Below are 23469 nucleotides of genomic sequence, written 5' to 3' on the forward strand. Positions count from 1 at the left end.
GTTACATATCCACCTCCTATGCATATCTCTCAAGTACTTCCGTAATCTTTTCCCGTACTCCCTGCTTGCCCTCGTACTTCTCCAAAAGCTTAGCAACAACATCCTCCCTCTTGTTACCACCAGCTTCTCTCAAAATCTCTGACTCGCGGGGCAGCCCGATCCACGCGTGCGGGTACTCTCGGTAGTCCTTCTCGCTAATCAGAGGTAATGGTCCTTCACTACTGTCTCGGAAGAAAGCATCAACGTCGCGGTTCTTAACGTCATCGAGGGTGTTGGGTTTCCAGTTTGGTCGCTCCTTCTTGCGCTCTACAAGGCGCGCGGTTACGCCCTCGACAAAATCGGGGTGGGCCATGAAGCGAGAGGCGATGTCGTATTCCTTTTGGAAGGTTTGGGCGATGGACCATTGGCGGCCGACGCGCATCTGACGGAGGGCTACGGCGACGGAGGTGGGTGACCGGCTGTGGATGGTCTGGATAGTCTTGTCTGCCCACGTCTGAATCTCTGAATCTTTGTGTCCTTTCTTGACTTCCTCAAGCGATGCCAAAATGTTCTGGATGCTAGGAATGTCCTCGTGGAAGACGGTGTCGATGACCTTGCGAAGTTCGCCGGAGATGTGCGGTCGGTCGGCGGGTAGTCCAGTGCTGAACTCTTCAATTGTAGAGTTGATAATCTTGAAGCGCTCGTCGAGCTTCATGTAGTCTGGGAATTGTAATTCGGCAAGGCGCGCCTCGAGTTGCTGGAGGGTGGAGGAGTGTATGTAGTGGGTCGCGATGCCGTGGTAGAAGGCGTCGACGCCCTTGAGTTGTTCGGATGTAAGGGCGAGGTAGGTGCCGAGAGCGCCTTCCATGCGAGGCAGGAAGAAAGACGCGCCGACGTCTGGGAAGAAGCCGATGGTCGTCTCGGGCATAGCGAAGAGGGTGTTCTCGGTCGCGATTCGGAAGGGAGCGTGTATCGAAAGTCCAACACCACCGCCCATTGTGATACCGTCCATGAAGGCGACGTAGGGTTTCGAGTAGGTTGCGATGAGGTGATCCAGCTTGTATTCCAGCCCAAAGTAGTCTGAACTGTTTTGCTGTCCCTGGGGCCCTTCCTTGTTCCACTTTGCCAGTGCTGCGACATCTCCTCCCGCGCAGAAGGCGCGACCGTTGCCCTTGATGATGACGACACCTGCCAGTTCTGACTTTGCCCATTCCTGCAACCTCGGTATGATCTTGCGGGCCATGGAGCCATTGAGCGAGTTCAGCTTCTTCGGTCGGTTGAGCTCGATGCTGCGGACGCCGTAGTTGTTGGTGAAGATGACATCATCGGGGTCGTCGTCTTGCTGCGCTTTCAGGAGGTCTGCGGTGGGTGTGGCATACTACGCGATTGTTAGATGTGAAGGCGTGGTGGGCTGGAGGGGTGCTGTACCTTTCTCGACCCGCTCATCCAGGCGGGATTTGTGACCTTGGCGCGCAGTGGCATGGTATTTGTCGTGCTTATCCGTGAGACGCTGCTCAGCGGCGTCCTTGTTAATGTGCGGAGAGACATGGTGATGTAGGTGAAATGCGCGCCAATGATGCAACTTTCACAGTTTCCGCCGAACGAACCTCGGGTATTCGCGTAGGCGTATCGATTGCAGCAAGCGTCACCAACGTCAATTGATGGCTTTTAAGGTAATGAAAGACACGGTAGATCTTCCAAAGAAGCGCTGAGTAGAGAATGATACAACGTCACCGGGAAATGTTCTCCGCCCGCAGTGCTCCATCGCTCCTTCTCAAAGTTGTCGAGCTCGGATCTCCCCCTCACATGATTGGCCGATGCGCTACCATGTCGCGCTAAGAAAATGATTTGAGCCTCGCCATCTCGAGACACCACCGCCATCTCAAGCAATCGCATCCCCTCGCTTCTCTGCATCGTGTGATCGGGTCAATCATGTCGAGCTTTTCCAGAGTTTTCCTGCGCACCTCGCGCTCCGCCCTTCAGTACCAGCGTGGCGTGTCGCCCGTGCAAAATGCTTTGGGCGCGCAGGGCACGATGAGGTGGATGAACGGCGTACGGAACTACGCCTCTTTCACACGAGACAAGCCCCACGTCAACATTGGTATGCATCCTCGAATAGTATACCCATGGCTATGCTAATCGGCACCAGGTACCATTGGCCACGTTGACCACGGAAAGGTACAACGCCTCTCGCCCCGCCTCCCACGCTCATGACGACTGATACGCTATAGACTACCCTCACAGCCGCCATCACCAAGCGACAAGCAGAGAAGGGCTACGCCAAGTACCTCGAATACGGTTCCATCGATAAGGCCCCCGAAGAGCGAAAGCGTGGTATTACCATCTCGACCGCCCACATCGAGTACCAGACCGACAACCGCCACTATGCCCACGTCGACTGCCCTGGTCACGCCGATTACATCAAGAACATGATTACTGGAGCTGCCAACATGGACGGTGCTATCATTGTCGTCGCCGCCTCCGACGGTCAAATGCCCCAGACCCGTGAGCACTTGCTCCTCGCCCGCCAGGTCGGTGTCCAGAAGATCGTTGTCTTCGTAAACAAGGTCGATGCTGTCGACGACAAGGAGATGTTGGAGCTCGTCGAGATGGAGATGCGTGAGCTTCTCAGCAGCTACGGCTTCGAGGGCGACGAGACGCCCATCATCATGGGTTCCGCTCTCTGCGCCATCGAGGGCCGCCAGCCTGAGATTGGTGTCACCAAGGTCGATGAGCTTTTGGAGGCTGTCGATGCATGGATCCCCACTCCCCAGCGTGAGACCGAGAAGCCCTTCCTCATGGCTGTCGAGGATGTCTTCTCCATCGCCGGTCGCGGTACCGTCGTTTCTGGCCGTGTCGAGCGCGGTATCCTGAAGCGCGATGCCGAAGTCGAGCTTGTGGGCAAGGGTACTGCTCCCATCAAGACCAAGGTTACCGACATTGAAACCTTCAAGAAGTCGTGCGAGGAGTCGCGCGCAGGTGACAACTCCGGTCTTCTCCTCCGTGGAGTTAAGCGTGATGATGTCCGTCGCGGCATGGTTGTTTCCGTACCCGGACAGGTCAAGGCTCACAAGAAGTTCCTCGTTTCCATGTACGTCCTGAGCAAGGAGGAAGGTGGTCGTCACACTGGCTTCGGCGAGAACTACAGGCCACAAATGTTCATCCGAACCGCCGACGAGTCATGCGCGCTTCACTGGCCAGAGGGCACCGAGGACGCCCACGACAAGCAGGTTATGCCTGGTGACAACGTCGAGATGGTCTGTGAACTCCACCAGCCCCACGTCCTAGAGACTGGCCAACGGTTCAACATGCGCGAGGGTGGCCGAACTGTCGCTACTGGTCTGGTAACGCGCGTTCTTGAGTAAATTAATCAGACTCAATGGGCCCGAAGAAGAGGCGAGCGTCTTCCGGGGTAGATACCCCGAAGTCTTCCTTGTAACATAATTGTGTTGGACATACCCCAGCTCTCCGCTTCTCGATTGACCTTCAATGTACTTTAGCAGCGCGCCAAAACGGATCTAGATGGGGGCGTTGAGTAACGATCAACATGGAACAATGTAATGACCTACCTTGACAATATCGTGCCTGTATCCTAGCTGAACAGTAACCAGGTCTTGCTTCAGAAGTTGTTGATTTGTCGTAACTCCGCTATTGGTCCGCGATGGGAAGCTTGGCATTCGAGTTCCCCCACTTGCCGTTGCTAGTGAACGCGCTTTCTCCATCTTCAACCCCACCCTGATCACCACCAGTCGTACCGTACACCAGTCCGGTGGTCTTTGATCTCTTCATACTACGATGATGGCGTTTATGGAACGTGAAACAACGCGTGCAGGCTGAGCCTTACTTCCACGATACTGTACACTACAGGCGGAACCAGCCCATTTGATATCACTGCAGGGGCCGGACCGAATCTCTTACGCCCCTGATGCTGCGTCGTTCACATCAGTCTATCTCATCGGCTCTACTATTCGGGGAAGGCAGCACATAGCCGCCAATGTCGGATGCGCTGTTACATGCTTCCAAGGATAACCCAGAATCATCGTCGATATCGCCCCTGCATGCATACTCTGCATGCAAACAACATCGTCTTCTCAATCAGTCATTCGCCATGAATCGCTCGTATGGTTCGAGCACTGTACAAAAGGCGCAACTCATGATGGAGCTAGGCTTGCTTCCTGGCACAACGTCGCGTGTTCAGTGTTTGTCTTGGCTGATAGAACAGCTCGTGGCTGTCGAGCCAATTAACGTTGGGGAACCGATAAAAGTCACGACTCATCTGATTTGCCTATATAATCAAGGCCATGAGCTATTTGGCCAATCTGCCAAGAAAGCAATTCCAAGACGCTGTAAGGAATGAAGAGTTTCGCAACGGGAGTTTCGCAACACTGGGCTTTCCAAAGACCGGGTCGGGACCGGGTCTTCCGGATAATGACCGTACTACGATAAATGACGTGTGTTTCCATGGGACTAACTTCCCGACGTTGTTCGCAGGTGTTCCCGCTCACATCAGGTTGAGCTTTGCTCTCAGCGATTGCGCCTCTGCACCAGCACGTTCAAGAGTGCTAGCACCCATTGGTCAAGCCATACAAGATGTATGCGGCGACCCCGATGTATCTACCATAACTGATGCGTTAGCTGACCGGTAGCCTATCGAAATGGGAGGCCTCTTGTCTTCCACATCTCTAGGTCGAGTTATAAACGATGGCTCACTTTAGGGACACTCCTATTTGTCGTGAGTGATTGGACCAAATGACGGATGCTCAACTCGGCCGAGGATCACAGTAGCTTCCGATACCAGCCCCATGGGGCAATCCGACACAGCCTGATCCACGTCGGGAATCTGCACCTGAGAGGATTTATCTGGCACCAGAAAAGACGCAAGGCTACTATTAACGACGATCAAGGTCTTCGAGCACTTAATCCCATGGTCTGGATGAAAAGCTGAGGCCAGCCGTCCGACCAGCAGTTAGTCGGCCCTCTTCTAGATCCGTAATACGCGACGGCTCTCCCCCATGAACAGCTCGGCATGATCGGCTTTGTCAACATCCCCTGTGCCGACGAATCATTCATCGTATCATTCAGCCGCGGCACTCCAAGACTCTAGAGTAAATCGGGGCTGTCGTCGTCGACCGCCGGGTTACTACAGCACCGTATTTGCAGTAATATCATTCGGAGACAAGGGCGGTTCGTGCTTGGTCCTGCTGGTGTGATATGCAGTTTTGCTGTTAAGGTCGACTTCCGGTGTTCAGTAAAGCCATTTCGATACAGCACCCATATGCTTGCAGCTGTCACTATTCGGTTATATACACATTTGAAAGTGCAACCTGCAAGCAGAGTCGCCTCTAGATAAGGACCGCCAGCATGTGTGGACACGCACTCTTTCATCTCGACTGCAGCGCCTGATGCTGCGGTGCTGGGGTTGCTGCATCGTATCTACGGGAAGGCCCGACCTCAGATCGCGTCTCCGGGAGGGCCGAGTTCATGTGCACATGTAGCAGCAACATGTTCTCAGCTACATGATAATAGCCACCAAGTGCGAAAGCCAGTGTCTCACTATATTTGGACCTGCTTATCATGAGAAGAGGGCCAAGGACGGATTTCGGGGACCAGATCGAGCTGCTAACACACCTTATGGCTCATCATTGCTCGTGTATGCGATCATGTTGCAGCTGGCCAAGTTATCTGACTTCAGAAGGTCGTACAGAAAAGAGAAACGATGCAACATTACTTGGGCACAGTCCAAATGCGCGACGTAAGTAGTGCTTACAGGTACCAGGCGTTGGACTCATTCTTGCGACAACCGGCCAAGTAACGCGAGTAGAAGACGCTCAAAAAGGATCTTGTTGCTGCCTGTGCGCCTACTAAATTCCAGCTTCGTCACTGTCTCACGAATATTGCCACGCCTGATGCAGGGTGAGCCCGGCTTACATAAAGTAGGTCCCTTTTGGCAAGTGCTTAGCTTTGCGGCTCCACCACGCCCTCGTGGGAATGGCGTTTGCTATGCTTGACTGGCCAACAACAGCGAGCGGCGGTGGCCGGTGAGGCTGGAAAGTCAATTCGGCATCGTCTTGCGAGGCGAGACTGGCGTAGGTTTACAGCCCCAAAACCCTTGCCCCACTTGGCTCTTATCGCCTGAACCTGGCAGTAGCGGCCTAACCCGCCGCAACAAACATGCATAGCCATGGGCCTGCGAAGACGAGCATGCGCCCTCAAATTGGACTGATGCGTCGTCTCGTTTCGCGCTAGCCATCAAAGTTGTCCCTCGGGATAATTTTGGCGACTTTGAGGTGTGTCGCTGGAGATCTTCACGCGTCACCGCACTCCAGGGCTGTCTTCGAGCTCAGCTACATCTTGTCATCAAGGTGCCAAGGAGGGGTATATATGGGTCCCGTCCCGTATGAGCTTAGCTCTGGGAACGCACATATACACGCTTACATCCCGTACATTGTACCTGGGTACGTCTCCAACATACCTCGTAATCATCGGTACATCGACTATACCTCCCAATCACATCACACTTCCAATGAGTCACCCCGGCCTGATCGCCTGCACCAGATGTGCCATCTCCAAGGCACGATGCGATAGAAAGGTGAGTACCCAGCCAGAGTGCACTTACTGAGCCATGAGTGCAATATCTAATACAAACACAGGTACCATGCTCACAATGCGTTGCAAGAGGCTACGTTTGTCAGCCTAGAACTACCTCGCGTAAGCCGCGAGCGCCTCGAAAATCGACGGCACGCAGTCAATCGTCGACAAGCCCGGCAAACTCCAATTATTCCAACGGCAGCCATGTTCCAAACATGGATCAGTTTACTGGCTACATGGTGCTAGAGAGCCAGCCACCGCAGAATAACGACATGTTTGCATTCGCCAACTCGGCGTTACCCGCACCATCTCTGGATCTTGGTGGTTACGACGACTTTATGGGCTTCTCGTACCCCGGTGCTCCAGCTAACGGTGAAGCTATGGACACTTCAAACAACCTCTTCGCTTCCGTATCGTCGATGGATATCCACCCTAGCGATCCCTTGTATCCGCCAAGCTGTGTAGGCGGCGGTCAAGGGCTTCAACAACAACACCATCACCTGTCACATGGGCCAAACCAACCGCTGACACCACCCGATACGATACATCGAGGGAGCACGAGCATACCAGCTAGTTCGCCAGATTTAAGAAATGCTTTTACACCAAAGCAGTATCCACAGAAAGCTGTAGACAAATCTGCGACATCAGATGATGTACTCGCGCAGATGGTGGATCTACTCGCACAGCCTACCGCATGGCAAGGGCTCGCGGAGAACGACAGCGAACCAAGCCAGTCTCTCTCGCATGATGCCAGAGACCGGGTTGTCGCAACTGTACAGATACTCTTGCAACGGGCACTCTGGAGCCGACAATCTCCTTCAACATCAAGTCAAGGCCTCTTTGGACGCATCGTAGTCCTCCCACCCTCCAATGTTCTCATGCGCTTTGTCGAAACGTACGCAAACCGCATCGACTCTATTCAGCCCTATCTGGGTCTCGCTGGTTCCTCGAGCATCAACGTTACAGACATTCTACAGGTCGACAAGGCCGATGTTGGGATTCTGCTCATCATACTTCTCATCTCCCAAGGTGCGATGCTTACAGATCATTTCGAATCGCACGTGCTCGCCAACGGCTTGATTGAAATATGCAGGATTGCATTGGACGACGTTCTCGAGAGCCGGAGCATATCGCAACCAATGATCGGGGGAATCGCACTGCAGTTGCTTACACTCTGCGCACGGAGTGGTAGAGACTCTTTTGCTGCGTACGCCATGTCAAAAAGGGGGCAATATCTTAGTGTAAGTCATCAACCTTACGCGTGCGCTGGAAACATGGACTAACTTTCACAGATGCTGAAATGCACTGGCGTCTTACAGCCCGAACAGACCGTGTATAATCCAAGAGCGGAAGGACAAGAGATGTGGGAGAGGTGGAAAGAGCAAGAGCAGCGCAATCGGTAAGATACATCTCACACTGCATGTCGACATCTTACTGACATTTCTAGCCACGCATATGCTTGGGTCTACGTAGACCTTGAGATCAGTTTGTTGCACGACCTACCACCAATACTCTCGATCAACGATCTGCAAGTGCCCTTGCCGCAAGATAACGAAATGTGGCACGCCAGCTCATACAATGAGTGGCTCGAGCGTTCTGGGGCCAACGGGAACAAACCAGGACCCTGCAATGCCGCAAAATTTGGTGCCTGGCTGGAGAAACAGAGTTCTATTGGACCCCGTTCTGGGCACACAACTCCATCTCTCAACGGCCTCTTTCGAAGTTTCCTCCAGGGTCGGCTGGTAGTCGCTGATGACGTGCCCTTACACCACCTTCGTCTGCTTCTTCACCCCATACTGGCCATGGTTCTCGAGCAACAGCAACTTCTGCGCATTTTCGATGCCGATGAACCTTCAAACCGATACCGGGTGCTTTCCAAAATCAAGATCCTAGGCCGCTTGCAGGAGACGCAAGATCTGCTCCAAGATCTGGCAACGCTTCTCTCGCGGTCAAAAGCTTCTTCCAGCAAGGAAGATGAGGGTGAGGGAACCCCCACCGACTGTGTCAGCATGGTAATGCTCCATCTGGTTAGCCTGAACGTGTTCACCAGCATCCCCGAGATTGAGAAATGCGCCAAGGAAGAGCCACCCATGTCAGACACGGCCCGTGCGGACGTGTGGCGGTGGGCACGTCATCCCGAGGGGGAGAGATACGTGCTGTTCCATGCCGGCCAAATCTTCAGATTGATCGACAGATCGTCCATGGACGCACGGCCAACCTGGTGGCCGGTAGCTTTGTATCGTGCGGCCATGTCTTGTTGGTCTCTCCGATCTTGGGACCGTACCTCCTCATCGGCGGCGGTGGAGTGTGGTATTGATGCCCTATTACCCTCGGAGGAAGAATGCTTCCTCAACACTACTACTGGCACACCCGTCGTCACGCTCGATGACAAGAGACGGTTACCAATCCTGGAAGGTAATAACAGCTTGCAATACTGCATCAGCAAGCTTGAGAGTCACCCTACACATTGTTCACGCAACGTCATCGAGAAAGCTCGTTACTTCTTGACTAGATGGAGTTGATGGGATTGATGATCACGACAATGAGGCGCAGGCGTCCAAAAGCAGGTATGGGATATCGATAGAACAGGATTGTCAAGAACATCACTTGGCTGCCGTTGACGAAGAAGCTTGTCTCGTCTTGGCCGTGCCTTTGCAATAACAGAATACCCCGATGAGTTTCACCGCGATCACGTCCACACTTCAACAAGGTTCAAGTCAATGTGTACTTCAACGTCCCTCTTATGTACGATACAACGCGTATAGCATCCGGATTCATTTGGTTAACTAATGACAGCCTTATACATTATCTAGACCCCACAACTCCAACTACCAGTGCATTATGCGAAGAGGAGCCACAACCTCAAACTAGGCTTCACAAATTCTGAGTAATGCCAGGGCTAGCCTTCTCCAATATCCCGGCCAACTCATCCCAAACCCTCTTTCCCATTTCCGCACCTTCTTGACTCCTCGCCAGCGGCGACGGCTCCTCCACATGATCATCAAGGATATACTCGCCCTGACTCTCCGGCAACGCAGTCGCATTGACCAGCAACCGACTGCCCACCTCGACCTGGCGACCCAAGACCTTCTTGAACACCACAGGCGCCATACCCATATCCTTGACCAAATCCGACTTGCAGAGACCAGGCGTAACGCAATTGATGACAACGGGTTCTTTCGTCTTGTCCTTGATGATCGATCGGGTCAAGTGCCGAACGAGGAGGATCTGCATGAGCTTGGAGACGTTGTAGCGGTCTGCCATGTCGGCTTTCTTCTCGTCGTCCAGCTCGGCGAAGATGCTGTCTGCCTTTTTCTGCGGGAACTGCGTCCAGTGGTGGACTTCGGAGGTGACGATGGTGAGATATGGCTGAGTCTTGTGTGTCTCCGCTGTTCTCCGCAGAATTGGGAGTAACAGCAACGCAAGCATGAAGGTAGAGATCACATTAACGGCGATGTGCGCTTCATGTCCCTCAATCCTCTCGAATTTGCCCTGTGCAATACCCGCATTCTCCAACACGATATCAATGCAAGGTAGTGTCTCGCATTTCTTCGCAAACGCCTTGACGCTAGCGTACGAAGAGAGATCCAGTTCCCACACTTGAAGTACGCCGGTGCGCTTCGTCGTGGCCTCGATATCGCGTTGAGCGGCTTCACCCTTGGATCGCGTTCGGCATGCGATGATGACGGTGGTTGCGCCGCAGCGGACAAAGTGCCGTGTTGCTTCTAGGCCGAGGCCGCTGTTGGCACCTGTGACGATGACGGTCTTGCCGGTGAAGGTCTCCGGCTGAGGTACCTTGGGCGTGTAGAGGAGCTGGGACTTGAGGAAGGCGGGGAATGAGGACATGATTGGTGAATGTCGCGCTGGAGCAGCTATACCGCGAAAGGGAAATGCTTGGTGGAGAGTAGGGTGGGGCCGTAGGAGGTGAGGTGAGATTGATAGTCTCTCGTCTTTCGCGCGCGTAGTTCAAGTCAGGCCAGCAATCTAGATGATTTGAAGGTTGATATGAAGAGGAAATACGAAGGCACAAGTAAGCGCTTCACGATCCAACAACTATTACTGACGTCAAGGAACGCACAAGAACGGCGCACGCACAACAGGAATTAGTCATCTCGGTGTCCGGTGTTGCGCGACGAACAACACACTCTTGCTTTCTCGTTGGTGACAGTTCCTTGAAAGGATGCGGCGTGGGCAACGTTTGTTTGTAAACTTTGTACGGAACTCCGTACTAGCGTGTTATGTCGGGTCATAGCGACCATGGACGCGTCAAATCAGGCGTCCCATCATCTCGGAATTAAGGTTTTTGTTCGCGAATTGCTCAGCTGAGAACGGCCCGATTCCAGTTTCAGCCCCAGCGTGGTCCTTGTTCGTGTGTTCGTGTGAAGGGCAGCCTCGTGGTGGTTGGGTTGGGTAACGCGGTTCACCGGTTTAGCAGGAAGTCGGACGTGCGATCGCAGGATTCTTGCTTACTTGATGGAGAATCTCGGTGCTGGAAATCCGAGGTTTGTAGGTGCCGATAGTTGGAGAGCCGGCGTAGGAGGTGCGATGAGTTGGAAACGAGATGCGTGGATGGAGTTCGGTCATGTTTGCGGAGGAAGAGCGATGGGCGTTGGTGGAGAGAGAGACATAGAGAAGGTGCGATGAAGATATAAGCATATACTGCATCTCGCTCACATCAACGCCACCATCACCAAAGATCTAACTTTCGTCTCATATCGTCTTTGCATAAACCACTCTTTGCTATTTCCATCTCTAAGTTTTTGCAGCCTTTATCCAAGATGTTGTCCTTTGCCCACCTTCAATTCGGCACACTCCTCCAAGCCACCTTCCTCCTCGGCATGAACACAGCCCTATCCACCATCTCCATCCCCTCCATCCTCGAATCTCCCTCTCCCATCCTCGCAATCCGACAATGGCACTACCAGTTCCGCGCCGCGCAAGTTCCCGCTACTTCGCTATCGGCATCTAACCTCATCCTATCCGCCATCATGACATACGACTCCTCCACGAAGCAGGGACTTACAGGCAAGACCACCATTATCTACGGCGTGAGCAGCGTATTGGCGTTTCTGATCTTCCCGTTCACACTTCACTACATGAACCCGGTCAATGATGTGTTGATTGAGAAGTTCAAAGCGCAGAAAGATCTGCATTATGCGGATCTACCAGAGAAGGGCAGGGGAATGCAGACTGCGAGGGTTAGTCTTCTCCATCTTCCGTGTTGTTTGTTCACGCAAGATGCTAACTTCGTGTCATAGGATCATGACAAGATTGCCTACTGGGGCTACTTGAACCGTGTGAGGATTGTACTATATGCTGGTTTCGTGGCTTGCAATGCTGCTGCTATTCTGGCCTAGAGACAAGCATATGGAGGAAGATAGTTGGGGGTGCGTAGTGCCGAGTGTGCTGGTATTGATTTGATGGAGATGTTTCGGCAGCCAGATGTAGGCGTGTTGAGCTGGCAATACGAAGGCAAGAGTATGTCAACGAGCTCTGCGTTAAAGATGCAGAGTATTGAAAGATATCAAGGGTAGTAGGATGATTTGCGTGGCTATTAGTTGGTAGCATGTCGATTCCGCGGGGATGGGATGTCCAATTTCCTTCCCGGGCATCTAGTATTGTAGTGATCATGGTATGCATTCATGTCAAATAATGAAATATGTAGGGCGTTTCGAATCTAACGTCTTTCATATCGTGTTCTTCTATGTTCTCATCACCCGATATCTCTTTTTTCTCGTCTCCAGCCGTAACAACAGTGGCTAGTACTTGATCTGAACTTTCGGCTGTCTAAGATTGTTGATCCATCTTCTTGGGCTTACATGTACGTTGTTTTGCCTCTCGCCCTCAGTTCTCACCAACAGGCTTACAGTAGGCTTCAAATATTCCGCAGTTTCATTTGATAAGAGGTAGTAGTTGTTGATGCTGTTCGAATAAACTGGCCTCCAATATATTGGCAGCTGTCAGTTCACTCACGTGTCGATCCTTTTTCATCGCATCACGGAAGTTCGACAATTAGTCGTAGCAAGAGAGGTGCCGACAAGAAAGAATTGATGGGTACGATGTTTGGTTGAACGATAGATTATGTACAACTAGATGTCACTGAGAGAATTGACGATACCGAGAACCAGGCTGAGAATGACAACATCACCCGACCTCAACGGTGGAGCGATAAGAAATCAAACGAAAGAGTTGTAGTGGTTGAATAAGCCCTTCGGATCATACTTCTTCTTCAGCAGCCTCAGCCTTGGAAGTTTCGTCGCGCCATAGACTTGCTCCGGCTTCTCGTCGCCACGTGCGTAGTTGGGAAAGACGTTGCCAGCGGGGTTTCCGCATGCTGACATTAATTCGGTGCGAATCTTCGCAGTGAACGCGTCGACGGTGTTGGTCTGATCCGCAGTGACATTGCCAGGCAGGTAAAACGCGAAGAAGCCGTAGGCTACGGCTTTGCGCCAAGCATATGCTGTAGAGTCATCGTCGATACTCGCCGTTACGCCCAGGCCAAATTTCTCTATAATCCAGTTGGTATTTTCTATTGCCGGGTTCGCACGGAGGAAGTTGATGTACTTGGTGAATGTGTCGACCAGCGCAGGTACAGTGAGGTTGTTGAGCTGAAACCCCCACATGTCCGCCCCAACACCCTTTCGCTGAGCGAATACATCGCCGCCAAAGTTGGCCACGCTTACTAGTCGGTTGTAGGGAACGACCGAAATGTTACTGTAATATGGCTTTTGGTTGATGAACGACTTGATCGCAGCGTCACCCTGCTGCTTGTTGCCGTAGTAAATGGCGGAAACATCGATTGTTGGCTTAACAATGTGTCAATGGAGGTCAAATATCCGACCAGACATGGCTAGCACTTACGACATTGTTCTTTATGGAGGATCCAATCGTTAATGCCAGCTTACCATCTTGCTTGCCCTGATAAGTCTGGAAGATTTCGAATATCGTAGCGTTCTTATCAGCTGTGAACGACATGTCTGCGTTGTACACCATGCCGTCGTTAATTGTATCGTAGATGCGATAGGTCGCGGATGTGACCACGCCGAAGTTGAAGCCCGCACCACGCATGCCCCAGAAGAGGTCGGAGTTCTCAGTAGCCGACGCCGTTAGAACCTCGCCCGATCCGGCGACCATCTCCACGGAGAGTAGAGAGTCGATTAAGAGTCCGTGTTCGCCAGCCAAAGGTCCCACACCACCACCCAACGTGAGGCCGATGATGCTTGGAGGAGAAGTCCCACCAGAAGCTGGAAGCTTTGTCAGTACACAAGGATGTTGAATATGTTGGAAACTTACGCATCATCTTACCAGCCGCATACAGCGGATCAAACATGTCATGGAACTTTGAACCGGCCCCAACGACCATGGTGTTGGTGGACGCGTCGACTTCAATCTTCTGGAAGTTGCTGAGGTCAACGTCGAGCGCATTGTGTAGACCAGAAAGAGTCGTCGAGTACCCGTGGCCACCTCCAGTTGCTAAGAGAGGGACCTTGTTCTTGGTCGCATATCGCAAGATTGTCTGTAGGTCTCTCGCTGTAGCGGGTTTGGCAGCAACAGCATAAACTGGCTCGGCCTTGGTATAGACACTCCATCGTTGCGTGAATTCAGTAGGGTAAGAAGAATCGGTTGTAAAAATAACTCGTGATCCATGAGAGAGATTAGAGGACAAGTCGGTCTGGATTTGCTGTGTAGTGACCGCGACCACCTGCCGTGAAAGAGCAGATGCAACTAAGATGAACGATGCCAGGAAGTCCATAACGACAGAACAGTGTAGCTAAACGCTAGCAATGCAATGCATGTACAACAAGGATGAAGGAAGCAATGGTTGTGTCACGACAAAACGTGGTCCTTCTGGTTTATAAGTTGTTACGTCCTAGTTCGGGCCTTGCTTCGGGTCATATTCAGGCGATGGCAACTAAGGACATTGGGAGTGAAGGATTACATCTCAGCGGCAAAGCCTCATCGACCCCAAATGCACATCATGCAGCGCGAAGAGCGGCCGTCTGAGATTCGCGAGCCGTCGTCTAGCTGAATGCTTTAGCCACTGTTAGCACTTTCGACCTAGATCCTAACTAATGCCATGTTCCATGCATTTTTCATGCAAGCGGCTATTCCCAGCTCCAGCAGAGTGGGTACCGGGTCAGGCTTCAAAGCGCAACACAGCTGCCATCTGCTTTGCCCATCCCGCCGCTGCCAAATTATATTGAGACATGAAGATGCGCGCTACGCGAATCAACGTTTGTGGATGCTGAGTCCAGTGTACGGCGGAGGTCCGTGACGACGGAACGAGATCGCGTTGTCAATGCTGGTTTCGCGCTCGGCGGTTTTAGAGCTTATTGTCGAGCGGACTCCCGCTGCGAACTATTGGTAGCCGGCAGGGGTTTCGATCGAGTGGGTGGCTGGGCGAGCGCAAAATTGGGGCCTATAATGTTGCTGCATAGGCTGTGACATGATGCGTCGTCATGGGTGTGAACAGGTGGGATGTGGAAGACCATCAGGCTGCGATGGTTGGAGTTTGCCAAGACCGTTAGCGTGGAGCGCACGTGGCAGCCCCCTTCACCCAAGCTCCGGACTGGCAAGATGAACCATGACCCTTACCACCCCACCGCCACACCGAACGTGAGACAAAGCTCAGAAACACGATAGACCTTTGGATGTAATACGGCTCTCCACCTACACACTGCCATCCGATCGGTGGTCGGTAGTCGGCGGTTGCAGTACCGTTCTCAGGAGGGGTCGAGCTTCGGCATGATGCATGCGCGTTCTGTATCGAACCAGCCACATTATGCTGATGGCGTTCGCGAGACATGACACCGAGGCAGGTCCGAGAGGGTGATGGTGTTGAAGATATGCCAGTCCGGAGTTGGAGCGATAGTAGAGTTGGCCTGAAAACCATGAGGACTGTAGTTAAAAGCCCCGTAGACTGGCCCAAGGTTGGTGTCAGTTCGACATTTCATTCAGCTGTCTTTCGTTGACTCTAGCGATCATGATTGACGTGGAGGTTCAACCGCTCTCGCAAGCTATGCTTTCTCTCTTCGTTCCCAGCATCGCCATCAGTGTCATAGGTGCTTTTCTTCTAGCCGTTGTTCGTCTGTTCAGGCCGAAAAAGCCCAAGTACAAGCCGCTGCCGGGCCCCAAAGGTCAGTATCCATCGTGTGGAGAAAAGGTGCTTGCTGACAGTGCTATAAAGGTCTACCATGGATCGGTCCTTTCCACAAGTTCCCTTCCAAGGATGTGTACAAGAAATTTGCTGAATGGGTACGCTCCCTATCGAGACTTCTGACAGTGTAATTAAATCATTACAGCACGAAGACTATGGTCCGATCTACCAGTTCACTCTCTTCGGTGTGAAACATATCCGTGTCAACAGCGAGAAGGTGTGTCAGGATCTTCTCGCAAGGCGTGGAGCATACTATTCCAATCGCGCGCCCACACCCAACATCCCAGGCGCCAAAACCGATGCAGAATATCTTCCTCTCTTAGACAACAATGGTATGTATTCATCGGATCATTTCTGAATGTCGCTGACTGTTTCTGCAGCGGCACTTACAAGACACCGTAAATTCGCTCACCAATGCCTGTCCGAGACCTACAATTACGACATGTTCGGCTTCACGCACCTCGAGATCACGCGGATGATGGTTTCGCTGATGAAAGACAACCGCAACTATCCCGATCTCGCCGAAGAGTTCACCCATCGTGTGAGCGCGCGCCTCGCCTGGGAAGAACCCAAGCTAAGTCGTGGGTTGAACCGAAGCTCGGCTGGCCTTCTCGCTGCCATATCTCCAGCAGGGAAGCTACCGAACAGGTTTCCAGTCGTTCAGAAGTTACCTAACTTGATCAACCCTTGGTATTGGCAGGAGAAGGCGCGCCATGATGCCCAGAGGGAATTCTGGGTCGGGGCCATGCAATCCGTAAAGGCCAAGATGGACGCTGGTATTCCCGGTCATTCCTGGTCTCGCACTTTCTTCAAGGACAAGGAGCGCTTGAAGTTCCCCGATGGCGTCCCGGACGAGAAGGAGGGTGCTTTCGCGATAGGCATGCTTGCTATCACAGCATCACTACCCATGTCTTCGCCCATCCAGACGTACTACCTCGCTATGTGCCATTACCCCCATTGGCAGAAGCGACTACAAGACGAGATCGATGAGGTTTGCGGCCCCGACCGTCTACCCACATGGGCCGACGCACCGAAGCTTCCGGTTCTGAGAGCGATCGGCAAAGAGCTGATCCGCTGGAGACCGCCAGTCCCTACGGGGGTTCCCCACGAAGCTGAGAGAGATGATGAATACGATGGCTATTTCATCCCGAAGGGTGCGCTCATCCATGCTACCGAGTGGGCGCGTCGGAGTGACGAATCCTTGTACCCCAATCCGGAAGAGTTCAACCCAGATCGCTATCTGAACCCGAAATATCCTACTTACAAAGAGCCTCTGACGAAGTACCCCAATGTCATCAATCACCACGTCTTCGGCTATGGTCGTCGCAATTGCTTGGGTATGGAGATTGTAGACTACCAACTGGTCACAATCATGGGCTCTTTGGCCTGGGCATTCAATGTCACCAAGAAGAAGAACAAAATTGGCATTGGTACGTATCCCGCTTTTTGACGCCTCGTTCTTGTGCTGACATAACAACAGATATACCAATTCACACAGAAGATTGGACAGATTTGCTCATTACTCGGCCGGAGGTGTTCGTCTTCGACATCAAACCAAGAGATGCGCATAAAGAGAAGAAGCTTGTGACCATGTATGAGGAGGCTTTGGTGGAACATCCTGATCTTGCTATCTGAACAGCTCTTCTTCCGAAGAACTTGGTGGCTTCGTACACCACGCCCTGACCCTCTACCGTGCTGTTACGTCTCCTTGCCTTCTTGCTATAGTGTATCCCTGTAGTTTTGCTCCTTGCGTACCAAGTATACTATCTTGTCTATCCTTCAAATATTGGCCCTTAATTTTGTCGTACTGGTGTCTAGTGAAGGATCGTGCGCGTTGCCCACGAATACGGCTGCGCTTCACGAAAGCCTCTTTCTTCGTACTCCGACTTAGTCCAAAGGTGTATACTACTGCGTGGAAGCATGCGCCGTATTCCCCACGTACGGAAAATAAGACGTGGAACAGCGTATACCCCGCTCATGGCACCAGGGATGGAACAGCGTCCAGCAAGTCATTCCATGACTTCTCTTGATATCACGCTGATGAAGTTGGCACATGGCCACCCGTTATGTCTATAAGCTCTCCACTACAAGTGTCGAATCAACACACCAATATCCGTGTATACTGCCTTCTTAATGTTCACGTTCATCAAAAGCGTCCTAAGCATGTTGACGTTTCCTATAAGTGCATTGGTTGCGGATTTGGCGTTACGCCACGGCGCGTCGCGTCCAAAGCACGCGCCCCCATCCACCGCCAACATGAACAGGACGTCCGCGAAACTTCGATGCGATCGCCATAGCTGACTAAAGACACGCGCGACCCCGATGCAGTAGCTAGCATTGATGTGAGCGACGCTGACAAAACACCGAGGCCTTTGTTGATGGAAGTCACGCTTGTCCGCTAGCGCCAACGGAACTCCGTGCAAGAACGGAAGCGACCAAGGAGGTCCTTCCCCAACACACACCAAACACTCCAGCGGGCTCCTCGCATGAAGATGATTTTCGTCCGTCCTCGCACTTCGGGACTGGGGCCGTTTAGGGAGTCGATGATGCTGCGGCATCGTTGAGACTACTATTTGGCTAATAACCTGCGACGTGAAGCATCAGTAGTACAACCATCAAGCACCGTCGTCTCTCTTTTCTTCATACCATCTGCGTTAATCTTGCAAACATGAAGGAAGACGTTCTTAGACGCTCAGACGAGGAGAAAGACCTCCATTCCACCGAAGGGTCGCTCAATACAGGGGAGGAGAAAGAAGAGCTAGCGCATATCCAGTTGACGAAAGGACGATTCGTACTTGTACTTGTAGGACTGGTCTTAGCTATTTTCCTCGTAAGCAACGTCTTGACCCATCAATACCAGAAACGTCAACTAACTCATCGCTGCAGGCTTCCCTAGACTTTGTAAGTACGAGCAACAAGTCTCTCTTCTTCGACCCTTTCCAGCCAAGGCCTAACCGAAAGCGCAGACCATCATATCAACAGCCATCCCCAAGATCACCGATGAGTTCAAAAGTCTCCAGGATATCGGCTGGTATGGCTCAGCTTTCTTCATCACCACGGCTGCGACTACGGCCTTCTGGGGCCGACTGTACACTTTCTTCCCGTTGAAGTGGACGTACCTCATCTCCATCTTCTTCTTCGAGTTGGGTAGTGTGATCTGCGGTAAGTTCATATCCTCTGGTAGTTCTGAACATGAGCTTTTTCCTCCTTTGATATCAACACTATGCTAATGTTTTACGTTGATAGGTGCCGCACCCAGCTCCGTGGCTTTGATCATCGGTCGAGCGATATGCGGTGTTGGTGCAGCTGGACTATTCTCCGGCTCGTATACCATTATTGCCGTTCTGGTACCCTCAGCAGATCGACCCAAGTACAGCGGTTTGATGGGCGCAGCATATGGTCTCGCCAGTGTCGTCGGCCCGTTGATCGGTGGTGCTTTTACAAGCCATGTCTCATGGCGCTGGTGGTACGTTGCATCTTATCGCAGAAGCCCTGAGGCTCTCACTAACAGCCTTATAGCTTCTACATCAACCTTCCCGTTGGCGGTGTATCATGCCTCTTCATCCTCTTGTTCTTCGCAAATGAACCGCCGAAGTCTCGTCCTGACTGGCGTGGCATGCTTCGCACACTCGATGTGCCTGGTCTGATCCTCATAATCGGTGCAATTGTTTGCTTCATCCTCGCGCTTCAATGGGGAGGTATCTCGAAGGCATGGAACAGTGGTGCTGTGATTGGCACCCTGGTGGCCTTCGTCGTGTTGATGACTCTGTTCGTGGTCGATCAGTGGTGGCTGAGTGAGAACGCCATGGTTCACAGCCTCATCATCCAGAGAAGAACTATCTGGGTCGGTTCGATGTTCTCATTCCTGATCAATTCTGCCTTCTTGGTCACGTTCTACTACTTGCCGATTTACTTCCGTAAGTTCACTGAGCTGGCCGTTACGCCAACAATGACTAACCGTCGCCAGAATCCGTCCAGGGTGTCTCAGCAGCGTCAAGTGGTGTTCGCACTGTACCCTTCATCCTCGCAGTCAGTAAGTAGACCACCAACGCCCATTCTCTCCTTCAAATGCTTATAATATCTCCAGCCATCTGCGTCGTGATCGTTGGCCAGATCATCACGAAGACCGGCTACGCATATCCGTGGATGATTGGAGGAGCGGCCATCACAACCATCGGTGCCAGTATGATCTACACCTTCGATGTCGATTCACCCGCCAAAGTCTGGATTGGATACCAGATCCTCTGCGGTATCGGTATCGGTGTGAGCTTCCAAGTCCCTGTCATGCTTATTCAGGCGACTACTAAGGAAGTCGATGTGCCTTTGGCCACAGCCACACTTCTTTGTAAGCCACATTCTTTCTCGTTGCTTCCTCGACGCATTACTGACGAGCGCTGCAGTCATCCAAACCCTCGGTGGCGCTTTTGGAGTCTCGTCTGCCCAAGCTGCGTTCCAGAACACGCTTCTCAAGCAGCTGCCCATCACAGCGCCAGGTCTTGACCCCCACATCGTCCTGGATGCCGGTGCTTCCGAGCTCAAGACTCTGATTCCATCGCAGTTCCTCGAGGGAGTGCTTGAGGCCTACGTCGCTGGATTCCGTGAGTGCCTTATTGTAGGTATCGCGTTCGGTGGTGCCGCGTTCCTTGCTGCTTTTGGGTTCCGGTACACAAACATCAAGAGGACGGCCGCATTGGAGGCGTAAGAGGAAAGCAATGCTCCGATGGGAGATGGAGGGAAGCGTTCTCTTTTGTATAAATGACGCCTTAAGAAGGTTGTCAGTATTGTACTAGATTATAATTAGTATATCAACAGTTATATGTGCTGGCGCAAGGCCAAATGTACTCTAAAACCAAATGTCCGACATGTCCACAGTTTCCGTATCAACTTGCGAGATGCATATATATGCGAGGTCTCCTGCAGGGCGCATAGCCAGTGGTGACAGGGCTTTATACAGGCCCACCAAAGGCGTTCCACTGACCGAGAGCACCCCAATCATCCGCAGCATCACTGAAATTTCCATTTCCATTCCCGTTCATGCCAAGTGACATTCCCATGCCAGGGAATTCCATGCCTCCTTCAAAACCATCCAACCCAGCGCCGGAGAAAATGTCCAGATCCAGGTCAAGTCCAAGCTGAGCACTCGCTGGGGTAATCTCCTCCACGGGCCGGGTGTCCAAGACTGTATCAATGACCTTGGTGAAGATCTTGCTCGCCTTGCGAAAGAGGTTGTAGTTGGCTTCGCCGTGTCTAGCTCCAGAGTTTTCCATGTGTGCGGCCGAATCAAGATGTGATATGAGCACGCTGAGCATGCGAATGATCTCAGCGCGGGATATTTCAGCGGGGAATTGCTGGCCTGTTCGATGTTGCTCGCGCAATGCTGTAGCAAGTACCGACGCTGCGGGTACACCAAACAGCAGTAGGGCGTTGAGCATGTCGCGTTGAACATCGTAAGATCGATCGCGTATTCTACCCAAGGTAAGTGTATTGCAAAGAAGATCAACAGAGACGCGCAGTAGGGCAGTGTTGAGCGTCAATGGGCTGTAATCGAGCAGCTTTTGGATCATGAACTCGTTGTACCAATGCGTGAGGTGTATGATGGACAGCATCAGACAGATTACCGTGGGAACATCGTCTTCCCAACAGGTCTTCCAGTATCGCATATGTTTGGGTAGCGTCTCCCAGGAAGTGCGTACACGCTCGGATATATCTCTACAGACTTGTTAGTAGAAGTCAAAGTCGGGTCATCATAGCATGCGTACAGTAGCTGAGCTTCCGCGTTTGCGTCTATCTTGACGAGCGAGAATTCCAGGATTTCTTCGCGACTTCGCAGGGATATATGACGTAAACGCTAATGTACGTTAGCTGAGGGAACGAAACTAGCCTAGGTGCAAGACTTACGATCCAAGACGCTCTCAACCATCTGCCTTTGGTATTCCAACCGTCCTCGTCCAACGCTGCGATGGCAGATTCCAAGGTCGCCTGGTCACCGGTGACTTCATTATCGGCCAGGTCGAGTGGAAGCTCGATGTCAGTGTGTCTCTTGCTGATACGTATCGGACGGCCAAGGAAGGTGGATATCGACTTGTCCTGGTTGTATGCTGAACAGAAAACCCTACGGCGTGTTTCCGTCAACCATTTCGGAGCATGAGCGCACTTCTTCTCTTGATGTATACCCAGTGCATATATCTGTGTCGACAGTTCGCCTATCCGTCGCCAGCTGGGTGGGCCTTGGTAGCCGCAGATCATGATTGTAAATAGATAGTTTTCGTAATACATCCAGATCGTTATGTCGTTGACTGTCGCAAGCATCGTCGTGAGAAAAAGACAGGTCGTACTCGCGCGAAGTAGCTCATCGGCAAAGTGTAACTTCATGTCCTTGTTGGCAGGATCACTGAAGATATCCGGAACGAAGCCAAACGTTAGCGATCGCCCGGCCGTCGCGAGGAGAAAGCCGATAGTTTCGAATCGTAAATTATCACCGGAACACAAGATGTGAAAGTCGTGTGCCTCCATTGACTGTGATACTGTGAAAGGGCGTGCAGTCGTCTCGAGTACTTGGCTTATCAGCAGAGAACTGGGTTTCTTCCGCCGAAGGTCATGCTTGTCAACAACAGCTTCTAACGCATTCACGGCGTCGACCTGAACCTGGGCAGGTATCACACCTGCTTCATTTGTTGCATTATACCATAGAACGAGCTCTTTGATAGCGTTGTAATGGCGAAGAGTGCTCAAAACATCACAAGCCATCTGGTATCGCATGGACTTGGACAGGGTGTGCTGGTGTGTAAGTTCGCGATCTGATCGTTCTGATGTAACAGACTCCTCGCGTTCACGCATCTGACCGGGTTCTTCATCCTGAGGAAGAAGTACGGCGTACGATCCAGGCCCGAGAAACCCAGGGTGATATACATCAGCAGCTACGGCATCCGCAAGCTTGTCACCATGCGACGGAGACGCTGGGGCAAAAGCGGCAACAGCATCCGAAGCCTGCTTCGAGGGTCGTCTGTTCGAGTCAAAATACTGATGTGAATGTAGTTCCAAATGTGTGCATACTTTCTTTTAGGAGGACGGGCTTCACCTGTTCCTGACTCATCGGCACTCTGACGCTGTCTGGTGAGAGGTGCTGGGTGGTAGAAGCAGCGGTCTTCAATACCACGTTGACGACATCGATCACACTTTGGATGGCCATGATCACACTTGGTTTTGTTCAGCCGGCATGGTTCGCAGGATGCTGGCTTGCCATTGCGCCTACTGCTGCCGGCGTCCCTGTTGGTTGGTTAGCAAATGGATAGCTGTAGACTCAGCGCGTATATTACATATCGATAACTGCACCAGTTTGTGCACAGGATAATTCTCAATTCATGTGTGTGTGACATAATCTCGGAAACACGCGTCGGTGAGTTCGTCATGTCTGTGGTTGGGCGCAGGCGAGATTGTGACGCAGGTTGCCTAAGCGCGAGGTGTCTTATCGATAAGCGACGCGTGCAGCCCGTGACGCCCTCTCCTCCCGAGGTCCTTCGCTGCCACAACGCATCCATCGCTACGCGCCGGCACACATGCATGATCATGTCAGCCAAAACTCAGCCTCCGCCTGGTCAAAAGGGGCAATACCATCCTGATGGGCTATCCCCTTGCGATGCACAGCCTCATGGACAGCCTGCCAGCCTCCACATGGAAACCCTTCTCTTTGCGCATTCAGCGATCTATTGCCTTCACTCTGCCATAGTAATTGAGGCTTACGGGTT

The 23469-nt window shown here is 52.3% G+C and overlaps 9 protein-coding genes across 9 annotated transcripts; 5 read left to right on the forward strand and 4 right to left on the reverse strand.

Annotated features, from left to right (window-relative positions):
* Positions 1 to 16: 16 nt before the first annotated feature.
* Positions 17 to 1527, reverse strand: J4E79_011580 (uncharacterized protein; the record flags this gene model as incomplete). Its single annotated transcript, XM_049360409.1, has 2 exons — positions 17 to 1357; positions 1408 to 1527. The coding sequence occupies 2 exons, from the start codon at positions 1525 to 1527 to the stop codon at positions 17 to 19; spliced, it is 1461 nt and encodes a 486-aa protein (XP_049205170.1).
* A 384-nt stretch (positions 1528 to 1911) lies between these two features.
* TUF1 (translation elongation factor Tu) lies at positions 1912 to 3344 on the forward strand (the record flags this gene model as incomplete). Its single annotated transcript, XM_049360410.1, has 3 exons — positions 1912 to 2080; positions 2129 to 2157; positions 2211 to 3344. The coding sequence occupies 3 exons, from the start codon at positions 1912 to 1914 to the stop codon at positions 3342 to 3344; spliced, it is 1332 nt and encodes a 443-aa protein (XP_049205171.1).
* A 3438-nt stretch (positions 3345 to 6782) lies between these two features.
* On the forward strand, positions 6783 to 9089 carry J4E79_011582 (uncharacterized protein; the record flags this gene model as incomplete). The annotated part of the gene is made up of 4 exons (XM_049360411.1): positions 6783 to 6977; positions 7179 to 7808; positions 7860 to 7966; positions 8015 to 9089. 4 exons carry the CDS (start codon positions 6783 to 6785, stop codon positions 9087 to 9089), a joined length of 2007 nt encoding a protein of 668 aa, XP_049205172.1.
* Positions 9090 to 9441: 352 nt separating this feature from the next.
* Positions 9442 to 10413, reverse strand: J4E79_011583 (uncharacterized protein; the record flags this gene model as incomplete). Its single annotated transcript, XM_049360412.1, has 1 exon — positions 9442 to 10413. The coding sequence occupies one exon, from the start codon at positions 10411 to 10413 to the stop codon at positions 9442 to 9444; it is 972 nt and encodes a 323-aa protein (XP_049205173.1).
* Positions 10414 to 11345: 932 nt separating this feature from the next.
* J4E79_011584 (uncharacterized protein) lies at positions 11346 to 11924 on the forward strand (the record flags this gene model as incomplete). The annotated part of the gene is made up of 2 exons (XM_049360413.1): positions 11346 to 11765; positions 11826 to 11924. 2 exons carry the CDS (start codon positions 11346 to 11348, stop codon positions 11922 to 11924), a joined length of 519 nt encoding a protein of 172 aa, XP_049205174.1.
* An 819-nt stretch (positions 11925 to 12743) lies between these two features.
* On the reverse strand, positions 12744 to 13930 carry J4E79_011585 (uncharacterized protein; the record flags this gene model as incomplete). The annotated part of the gene is made up of 3 exons (XM_049360414.1): positions 12744 to 13373; positions 13429 to 13811; positions 13861 to 13930. The coding sequence occupies 3 exons, from the start codon at positions 13928 to 13930 to the stop codon at positions 12744 to 12746; spliced, it is 1083 nt and encodes a 360-aa protein (XP_049205175.1).
* A 1620-nt stretch (positions 13931 to 15550) lies between these two features.
* On the forward strand, positions 15551 to 17359 carry J4E79_011586 (uncharacterized protein; the record flags this gene model as incomplete). The annotated part of the gene is made up of 5 exons (XM_049360415.1): positions 15551 to 15704; positions 15755 to 15822; positions 15870 to 16056; positions 16105 to 17154; positions 17205 to 17359. The coding sequence occupies 5 exons, from the start codon at positions 15551 to 15553 to the stop codon at positions 17357 to 17359; spliced, it is 1614 nt and encodes a 537-aa protein (XP_049205176.1).
* A 1033-nt stretch (positions 17360 to 18392) lies between these two features.
* J4E79_011587 (uncharacterized protein) lies at positions 18393 to 20426 on the forward strand (the record flags this gene model as incomplete). Its single annotated transcript, XM_049360416.1, has 8 exons — positions 18393 to 18554; positions 18611 to 18625; positions 18691 to 18886; positions 18971 to 19190; positions 19244 to 19641; positions 19692 to 19757; positions 19812 to 20069; positions 20125 to 20426. 8 exons carry the CDS (start codon positions 18393 to 18395, stop codon positions 20424 to 20426), a joined length of 1617 nt encoding a protein of 538 aa, XP_049205177.1.
* A 244-nt stretch (positions 20427 to 20670) lies between these two features.
* J4E79_011588 (uncharacterized protein) lies at positions 20671 to 23133 on the reverse strand (the record flags this gene model as incomplete). Its single annotated transcript, XM_049360417.1, has 5 exons — positions 20671 to 21433; positions 21484 to 21572; positions 21623 to 22727; positions 22778 to 22990; positions 23099 to 23133. 5 exons carry the CDS (start codon positions 23131 to 23133, stop codon positions 20671 to 20673), a joined length of 2205 nt encoding a protein of 734 aa, XP_049205178.1.
* Between the last annotated feature and the right edge of the window lie 336 nt (positions 23134 to 23469).

This window comes from Alternaria viburni (assembly GCF_023758015.1).
Source record: "Alternaria viburni strain BMP 2772 chromosome Unknown scaffold_44, whole genome shotgun sequence".
NCBI lineage: Eukaryota > Fungi > Ascomycota > Dothideomycetes > Pleosporales > Pleosporaceae > Alternaria > Alternaria viburni.